Raw genomic sequence first — 10,009 nt, 5'->3', positions numbered from 1 at the left:
TTTTGTTTTGCTAAGTGTACTCCGTCAACTTTTCCGCCATTATTGTCATCTTCTTGTCGTTTTTTGTTTGTTTTAACGTAATTATAGTCACTTTAAAAGCTTGGGTCAATCGTGGTTTCTGTGGGACTGGAATTTGAACCCGAGTTCTCGGCGTGAGAGGTATGAATGCTAACCACTAGACCGTGTTGACCCCTCGTTTCTTTGTTGTCTTATAACGTTTATTGGTCGTTATTCGTTAACATTAACATCTGGTATTCTATCATCGCCTTTTTGTCTCTTTTCAGTGATTGGTTTGTCATGTTTTACTGCTTTTTGTGGCGTTTTTGGTTTGATGGAATCGTCATTAGTGCATTTTTGGCCTGTCACTGTTTTGCTGACTTTTAACTGTTTCTCTAATACCTTTAGCCAAAGGTTTACAGTCTTTTCGTCGTTTTGTATGACTTTTTTGGCAATTTTGTCGCTGTTTGTAACGCTTTTGGCGTCTTTTAACCGTATTTTTGTCGTCTTTCAACTTTTCGCCTACTTGTCTTCACTTCTTCGTCATATCTTTTCGCAGGCATTTCATTGCCTTTTCGTTGATTATTTGCTGTCGTTTCAACGTTCTTTCAGCGTCTTTTCACTACCTTGCATTATCTGTTCGTCATATTATCGTTGCTTTTTCGGAACCATCTACCCGTCTTTTTGTAATTTCCTTATTGCATTTTCTCCGTATTAGTCATTTTATTGTCATTTCTCTGTTATTTTTTATCGTCTTTTCATGTTTTTTTGCCATCTTTCCATCGTATTTTCGTTTTATGACATTTTGCCGCCTTTTCTTCGTTTTCATTGTCACTTTTTTATCATCTCTCGTCCTGTTTGTTGCCAAGACAACAAAATTGTTGTATTTTTCTTGTCTTTTCGTCGTTCTTTCGGCGTCTTTTTGATGACGTATATTCGCCATCTTTTTGTAGTCTTTTTTGTATGTTTTATCGACTGTTTGACAGTTTTTAATCGTCTTTTTATAGCATTTTTGCCATCTTTTCATCATAGTCCCATTGACTTTCCATCGCTTTCTGAAAGCCAACAGTTTTTATTTGTCGCGTAAAAGGAGCATATTGAACATTGATGCGTATTGAACGAGGATTTCATCTACTTGAATAAAAAGAAAACCCCATTCGCTTGATTTTAAAGTTCTATCGCACTACAGACATTTAATTACGGAGCTGCAAAAATGTGGGAAAAATAGAAATGAAAATATTTAGCCATTTTGCCGCACTTCAACCAGGAAAATATCAGTAAAGCAAAGCAAAGCCTACGTGCTACATTCCGTTATCGAAACTTGACCTTCTGTTTTTATACGACAGACTTCGCAGCCAGCTGTTAGAGTGCAGGACAAATGCAGGGCCAGTTGCTACGATCCTATTGACTCGAACAGCCTCTCCCAGTCGAGATTCGAACATACGACGACTGATTTATATCAGGCAGGAAAATATCTGTATTACTTTAAATATCTGCCGTCAAAGCGAAAAATGCTAGTTTTTATCAAGCAGCCATGTTTTCGATGCCAACATGTTAGCGTTAGCGTAAACGAGAAATCATATATTCGCCACTCTTCACATAAGTTAGCTCTTCAGCTGTCAGTGGGGCCCACGACTCCTGAGCCCGCCTGATGTTAGCTCTCGTCAACGCAAAGCAAATGGGATAAAGGTGCCAGTTAGCTGGTTTTTATTAATAGCACAGACAAACAGACGAGACACTCCCGTTAATTCCATCGTCCATTCAAAAATCACTTATTTTTTAAAAAAGCATGTTTCGCAACATGACCACACCGCGGCGCTCGAGTGTTGCTTCGAGTTTCCAGTATAAAACCATACAATTGTAAAACACCTGCAGTATAAAACCCTGCAAATGTAAAAAACCTTCAATCTAAAACCCTGCAAATGCAAGCTACTCCGCAATATGCATAACAGAGGGCGCTAGTGTGCAAGCAAAATGTGTCGGACGATGGTCTTTGAAGAATTTTCTTCTATGTGTCATGTCAGTTCGTCAGTGTTAACAGTAATAAAGCAAATCTTCCATTTTAATACACTTCTCAATTAAGAAAAGTATTCTATTCACTTCTTTCTTTCAGAAAGAATAAAGTTACGCGTTTCGGGATATTATTCATTTCATGTAACCCACACGTACTTTTTATCACTAAATGAAACTTTAAATCTGTTCTAGAATTTTTTGCAAGCAAGCTAATACAATTACCTTCCATGGGAAATTTATCAAACTCAATTAACTATCTTATTTTTTTTATCAGCATCCGAAAAAAGTCAATTTTTTATGTACACGTTATTTAGAGTACTGAAATAGAAAAAGTTAAATAACACATACATGACTTACGACAAATACCACATGAGGGGATCAGTCCCGGCGTAGTGGTTAGCATTCACGCCTCTCACGCCGAGGACCCGAGTTAAAATCCCAACCCCGCAGAAGTCACGAATGACCCGAGCTATTAAAGTGACTATAATCTAAATCTAACAAAAAAAAATTACCTGATGAGGTCATGTGGTTCAGTGGCCTTTCTAAAACTAAAATTGTAGGATTATGAGCCGAAAACTTCCCGAGCCCAGGCGTCCTTAGCTCGGTTACTGAATTTTAACCCTCTAGTGCCCAAATTTTTGATTTGCTTGAAAAATTTTTAAAATGCTCATTTCGTGGCCAGAATAATGGAAAAAATATTCTCTAATTACTAAGTTCAGGAATAGTTTGATTATTTATAAAAATTCGTAACCCGCCAATTGGCGGGGTTGGGCACCTGGGCGCAAAAAAGTTGCAAAATCAAATTTTTCGATTTAATTCGGGACATCGATTTCAGAACATCTATCACAGTGCTAGTATTTATGGAACTAGTTATAATGAGCTTCAACTTAAATTTTTGACCATATGGCCGATTCCAGGTCCCGGACAAGTTCCTTCGAAATCCGTTCCGTGCTTGAATCAGAAAAGAAACCCTCCCCGGGCCCGGAACCGGTCATACGGCCTCTGTGAGACATGAGATGATCACCAATCGCTATTTTGTCGAGTGCTGATGTTTTTTGATATGCGACACGACGTAATTTACTAATGCTGAAAAGTCCCTTTATGGGAACCGGTTCCGGATTTATAATGTCCTCTGTAACTGATATGTCCACAGTCGATGATGTGTTTACAAAAATCAACAGATTTCAAACAAGTTTTAAATATTTGGCAACTTCATCTAAAAAAGCCATGTCACGGTCGCCCAAGGAACTCCGGAATAACTCCGGGACCATATGAATATGGCTATTATCTATAGATATTATGAAAATAGAAAATATTTCCGGAAAAATTCCCAAATTTGGTGAAAAAATATTGAAAGATAAAAAAGTTACGGCCATTTTAGTGAATTTTGCAGTGCTAAAACTGAAGTAGACCCTAGAGGGGTTAATCGAAGCGTCTTGCGGAGGAAAACTAGACTTGACTTCCAGCTTGAATGCATCATTGAATCTCCTTACCCGTAATATTGTCGGCGGTGACCAGAGATCCCAAATATATGAACTCATCAACCACTTCCAGTTCATCGTTGTCTATAGTCATTGCCCGTGGGAAGCGAATCTTTCCAAACAGACACAGAAACAGTTGTATTTTCAAATTTGGCAATGAATTCAGCAGAATCACCACGATCTTGCTTATTGATGTCCTTATCAGTAAGCAGTTTGCTTTTGGGGATTCTATTACTCCGAATAGTTCCCAGTCGTGTATTCCTCTCGTTCCTCTCGAGTGGAGATATAAAATCAATGGTAATGTCATATAATAATAATCGAAAAATATGATTTTTAAAATCCGGCAAAATTTTAGAAAGGCGAACAACAACATTAGTAGCTGCTCCCAAGTCAGGATTGCCTACACCATAATATGCTTTGAAACTGTAGCCTTTGAAAAACCTTTAGAGTCTGATAGAACATGAAACTTAAATCCTCATTTATGTGATTTGTTTGATAAATTGGGTTTTTCATTTTTGTAGTACACATTTGTTCACTATAATCTTTTATCGACTGGTAATTCATTCAATTTGTTCATTAACACAAACTTATTAAGCGGTATAGATTAAAATTTGCGGTTTTAAAATGGTCTATGATAGATCTCATATTGAATAATATTGCCTTGATTATCAAGATTTTGTCGTTAAGCAGTAAAATTCGCCGGGTTTCAATGAATCTGTTTCTTGGTTATAGGGTTATGGTTTTCAAATACCAAAAAAAGCAAAAATGTTTTGTGATATAGCTATAAAGCGCATTGCGTATTGCAGCTCGTCAAAAAGGCGCACTGAAAATTAGGTGATAAGTCCTGTAAATTTCCCTTCCACATTAATGCCACTGCATGCTTGTGTATTTTTCAAGGCATATAAAAGAAGCTAACAAGGCTTATAACAATAATTTGTAGCTTATACTCGAAAAAAATCAATAAATACAACGAAAACAACACGTTGTCAAATTACCAAAAAAAAAGTTGGCGTTAATGCCCAACCCCGCCAATTGGCGGGGTCAGTTCCTTGATGAAAATCGGCCTGTTCCTAAACTTTTTATCGCAAATTTCCTTTTTTAACATGAAGTACAACTTATTGTGATATGGAAACAAGTGTGAGCCAAGAAACTTGAGTAAAGAATGATTTATTTCGTTCTCTCTTAGGTGTGTGTCTGCTCAGTGTCAAACCAAGGTTTATGTAAGGTACGATATAAAGGTGGTGGAATTACACGCTAACTAAATGTAAGTCACTTACGTCACATCTCCCCTTTTAAGATCGTCAATAGTATTCATAGCAGCTATCCTGATTCATACGGATTACTCGTCCACTCCTGGTGCGTAAAGGACTTGCCAAGGGTGGGTTATTGGTATCACTCAACGATTGATCTTCTTCTGGAGGTTGGGAGTCTAGTGTTGCTTCGATGTCATCTGGGTACACTGCAGGCTGCAGTCGATACGGTGATTCCTCGCGATGCTGATGACCGATGGTTTTGACTGATGTTTTCCTGGGTCTGATATCCCTGGCATTCCTGCGAACCACACCTCCATCTGATAGATGTACAATGTATGATCTTGGTTGCTCCAGCCTTTCATCTATCTTCCCTTCCTTCCAAGTGCGCGATTTAGTATCCTGTACTAGGACCATTTGGTCTTCATGGTATTCTGGCGGTCTAATTGTTCCTCTGTCTGCGTACATCTTTTGCTGTAGTCGTCGTTCACCCAACGTTTCCGTAACGTTGTTTATCACCTGCGGTTTTAGAGTGGCTTCGGATGTTGGAACTGTGGAACGGAGAATTCGATTCATTAATCTTTGGTTTGCTGATTGTAATTCATTATCTCTTGGTGTGTTTCTTAACATCAGAAGAGCTAACTGAATGTCAGTTCCATCCTCCGAGCAGCGCTTAAGCAAATTTTTGGCAGTTTGCACAAACCTTTCTGCGAGGCCATTACACCTGGGAAAATGAGGGCTGGATGTGAGGTGGTCGAAAGACCACTCTTTGCTAAAGTTTGAAAAGTCATGGGCGGAATATTGGGGTCCATTGTCAGTAAACAAGATACGTGGAATTCCGTGTGTCGCAAACCAGCTCTTTAATTGTTTAATGACGACCTTGGATGTGGGTTCGCTCAACTGGACAAAATCAAAGAAACCCGAGTAGTTGTCTGCTATTAATAGATATTCGCTTCCTCTATAATGAAACAGATCCGACGAAACAATTTCGAACGGTACGGTAGGAATTTGGTTATTTATCAACTCATGTTTTACATTTGACCTTTGAAACTTTTCACAAACGGTGCAATTTTCAACCATTTTTGCTATCTCTGCAGTCATTCCAACCCAAAACAGCGACTGTTTCGCACGACGTGTGCATCCTTGTATTCCAGTGTGTCCCATATGTATCACTTTGAGCATTTTGCCTCGTAGACTGGTCGGTATTATAATTTGGTGTGACCGAAAAACAAGTCCTTCATATACGGCTATTTCATCACGAAAGGACCAATACTTGCGAAGAATATCCGGGAGCAATCGTTTTTCATTAGGCCAGCCACTCATGACAGTTTCCACTAATTTAACAATTTCTGGATCCTTTAGACTTTCGGTTATGATTTCTTGTCTTGCTGACTTTGACATTTGTAAAACAATATGTACTTCTAGTTCATCTGACTTTTCCTTCGAAACCAAATTGTCAACATCTCTGCTGAGGAGGTCTGGCAGAGGAATATCCTTCCCTTTTTTGTATTTAATAGTAGGGCCATACTGCGTAACATCGAGAAGGATCCGCTTCAAGCGAGGTGGAGCTCTATCTAAGGACTTCTTGAAGATAGTTTCTAGAGGTTTATGATCTGTTTCGATTTCCAGCTCTTTGCCATATATATAGTCGTGAAATCTATTACACGCAAATCGGATGGCTGCTGCCTCCTTCTCTATCTGAGGATAAATTTCTTGCGCTTTTGTCAATGACTTTGACGCATAAGCAACGGGTCTTCCATTCTGAAGGAGAGCTGCTCCGAAGGCTTTCGAACTGGCGTCTACGGACAGCGTAACTTTTGCATTCACATCATAGTAGGCCAGCACCGGAGGATTTAACATGAGTTGTTTAATTTTTGCTAGGGCTTGCTCTTGAGGATAATCCCATACCCATTCTGTATCCTTTACTAACAATTGTCTTAACGGTTCTGTAATTGCTGATAGGTTTTCTATAAATTTCCCCAGATACGTAACTGTTCCTAAGATACGTTGCAACTGAAGTTTATTCGTAGGACGTTTGAGCCTTTGAATTACCTCTATCTTTTCCGGATCTGCTTTAAGCCCTTTTTGCGTAACCAGATGGCCAAGAAATTTCACTGTAGGTTTATTAAAAAAGCATTTGTCTTTGTTTAACTTAAGACCCGCTTCGGTCAATCTTCCTAAAACTTTTTTTGTAATCTGGTTTAACAATTCCTCTGATGGAGCGTGAATCAGAATGTCGTCCATCGAACTTTCCACCCCGTCCAGCCCTTCCAACAAGGTGTGCATGAGCTTTTGAAAAACTTCTGGGGCAGAAGCCAATCCAAATGGCAGCCTTTTACAGGTAAATCTACCCCACGGTGTACCAAAAGCTAGATATTTCATCGTGCGTTCCGATACTGGAATTTGCCAAAACCCTTTTTTCATATCCAGGATAGTAAAATGCATTGAACCGCAAATACGGGCTGAGATCTCCTCTAAAGTCGAAAGCGGATGTGCGCGGCGGAGTAGGTTCTTGTTAACTTGTGATGGATCTATACAAATTCGAAGCTTACCTTTTTGCCTCACTATCACCATTGCATTGAGGACTGGTGTTGGTTCTATGATCGGTTCAATGACCCCCATTTTTAGCATTGAATCCAATTCTTGCTTAACTGCTGCGCGGAGTGAGTGAGGTATCCTTCTGGGCGGTTCATTTCGAAAGGTAGGGTTTTCTACCAGATCAATATCGTAAATAAATCCTTTTACACAACCGAGGCCGCTGAATAATGAATCTTCCATGTTCACATCATCCACGCGTGCTATCAATTTAAATCTGACGCTTGTCTTTCTGCCCAAAATTGGCATCACTTCCCCATCAACTATTTTGAAGGTTGCACTTTCTTTTCGGCCTCTCACAGTAACCGGTAGTTCTGCTTCGCCTTTTACGTTCAACTTGTGGTTACTGTACGACACTAACTTCTTTGTCTTCGATTGCTTCAGTACTCCCCCAATCTTGCGATATATATTCCACGGCAGTACGTTGCAAGCCGCTCCACTGTCTAGCTTCAGTTTCACTTTTTCGTCATTAATCAACACAGTTTCGTACCACACTTCTTCACTGGATTCATCGTCGTCACTAATGGCAGCAATATACAGCTCTTCGACCGCCATTTCTTCTTCGTCTTCTTCTAATTCTATTGTTTTCACAAACCGGCTACTCTTCGGTGCAGAATTTGACGCTCTAACACTGATACACTTCTCGGCAAAATGACCTTTTCTCCCACACTTAATGCATGTTTTATTAAAAGCTGGGCACATTCTCTTACGGTGTTCGTATCCACAGCGGTTACATGGGAACGTTGTATCTCTTTCGTCAATTCGCGAATTTTCATTTTTTCTCTGCCGTACGGAATCAATTTCTACCACCGGTTTTTCCAACATCACTTTTGACTGCTTCACTGACTGCTCATAGTTTCTCACTATATCGATCGTTTTTTGTAAATCGTTATCGTCGTTTAGCAATTGCGGAACTAGCTTTGTGTGTATGGTGCCCGCAATGACTCTGTCTTTTACCAAGGAATCGTGCAGAACACTATACGCGCATTTTTTTGCTTGCTGACGAACTCGAGTGAAAAATACATCGCATTGTTCTTCCTCGCTCTGTTTGATTCTCCCAAACACGTATCGTTCGTATGTAAGGCACGATTTAGGGACAAAATAGCTTTCGAATCGATCTTTTAACACTTTAATATCCGCTTCTTGCGCCTCACTTAATCCGAACGTATCAAGAACGCGAACGCACTCTTCTCCAATGCAGCTTAGAAACGTCGCTGCTTGTATGTGTGGTGGTTTATTTGTGAGCTCAGTTGCTACCGAGTACCAGTTAAACTGGCGCCACCACTGTTTCCATCTGGTCGCCATGTTTTCTTCTAATACGAGAGGTTTCGGTGGTTTAATCGACGCTACATGAGTCGACATAACCTTATTTTCATCATTCGACATTATGATGGCACAAGTTTTCACTTTATTTTAAGCTTTTAAACTTGTCGACATGAGTTTCCACTAGCACTGTGAACACTTCGTTATAATATAATGAATAAATCAATAGTCAGACATTTCCGCACTTATTATTTCCTATTCTGACACCATGTGATATGGAAACAAGTGTGAGCCAAGAAACTTGAGTAAAGAATGATTTATTTCGTTCTCTCTTAGGTGTGTGTCTGCTCAGTGTCAAACCAAGGTTTATGTAAGGTACGATATAAAGGTGGTGGAATTACACGCTAACTAAATGTAAGTCACTTACGTCACACTTATCAGCTACTCACCAATAATTTTTTTGTTCATTTATTCCAAGAAATAAGCAATTTACAACAATTTGAATTTCACTTTGCAGAGCAAAATAATTTTTTTCTCAGTTTTCTGGCATTTTTCAAGTTTCGCACGGAATATCTGTTTCAAATTAACGTAATAAAACAAACAAACCACTCGAATAGTTAGATTAGACTATAATGAGAAGGTATGGGTGGATCTCAACATAAAACGAATAAGCATAGTAGATTTACAACGATTTTGCTGAAGCCCGCCAATTGGCAGGGTTGGGAACTAGAGGGTTAATTAACAATATTACCAGATATAACCACATGGAAGAGCTGAGTATTTGAATGACGAGAGCTATGTTGGACGCTCTCTGACAGTTGTCTTCTCCATTGCATACCTTGAAACTGAACCAAGTCATCTTATAGAGCCTAATCTCAGATTCTGAGTTTTCGAACTTATGCATCACGCATTGGACACCAGATCACTGCGTGCAACGGACACGATTTGGAGGGCCAAACAGAACGCTGTGCCAACGCATCCATCAGCGCCGATTTAACAGTTAACCCATGGGAAAACTGTCAGAGTAACGCTGACGGACGCGTTGACGCAGCATTCTGTCAAGGGCCCTTGACGCATATGGAAAATAAAAACGAAACAGACCTCTCGGGTTGATTCTGAGACGTTTCTGAAAACGATTGCAGTATTAAAATGTATTCTGCGGGGGAACTCGCGGACATTCACCTTTGTTATGGCTTCGTTAATTGTCTAGTAATGACAGCCCTACAGAAGTATGGTCGTGGAAAATGATCTCAAGACAAGCACAAGGCAAACTGCGGCACAGCCCCATGTCACTCTGGAGGTGTGGAGCGTGTTGAACTGGGAAAAATGATACCCTCTCCACACTACAGTACAGGTTCAAAGGCTGCTGGCTGCGAATAAAGCGAAGTGGTTTGAGTTTTGCAGGATTAT

The 10,009-nt window shown here is 39.7% G+C and overlaps 1 protein-coding gene across 1 annotated transcript; it reads right to left on the bottom strand.

Annotated features, from left to right (window-relative positions):
* Nucleotides 1-4,671: 4,671 nt before the first annotated feature.
* On the bottom strand, nucleotides 4,672-8,884 carry LOC128742522 (uncharacterized). The gene is made up of 2 exons (XM_053838915.1): nucleotides 7,294-8,884; nucleotides 4,672-5,292 (listed from the first exon to the last, which is right to left on the bottom strand). Exons 1-2 carry the CDS (start codon nucleotides 8,720-8,722, stop codon nucleotides 4,793-4,795), a joined length of 1,929 nt encoding a protein of 642 aa, XP_053694890.1. The 5' UTR covers nucleotides 8,723-8,884; the 3' UTR covers nucleotides 4,672-4,792.
* Nucleotides 8,885-10,009: the final 1,125 nt, after the last annotated feature.

The sequence above is a fragment of the Sabethes cyaneus genome, chromosome 3, assembly GCF_943734655.1.
Source record: "Sabethes cyaneus chromosome 3, idSabCyanKW18_F2, whole genome shotgun sequence".
Taxonomy (NCBI): Eukaryota; Metazoa; Arthropoda; class Insecta; order Diptera; family Culicidae; genus Sabethes; species Sabethes cyaneus.
This window is presented reverse-complemented; position numbering and strand designations above follow the sequence as displayed.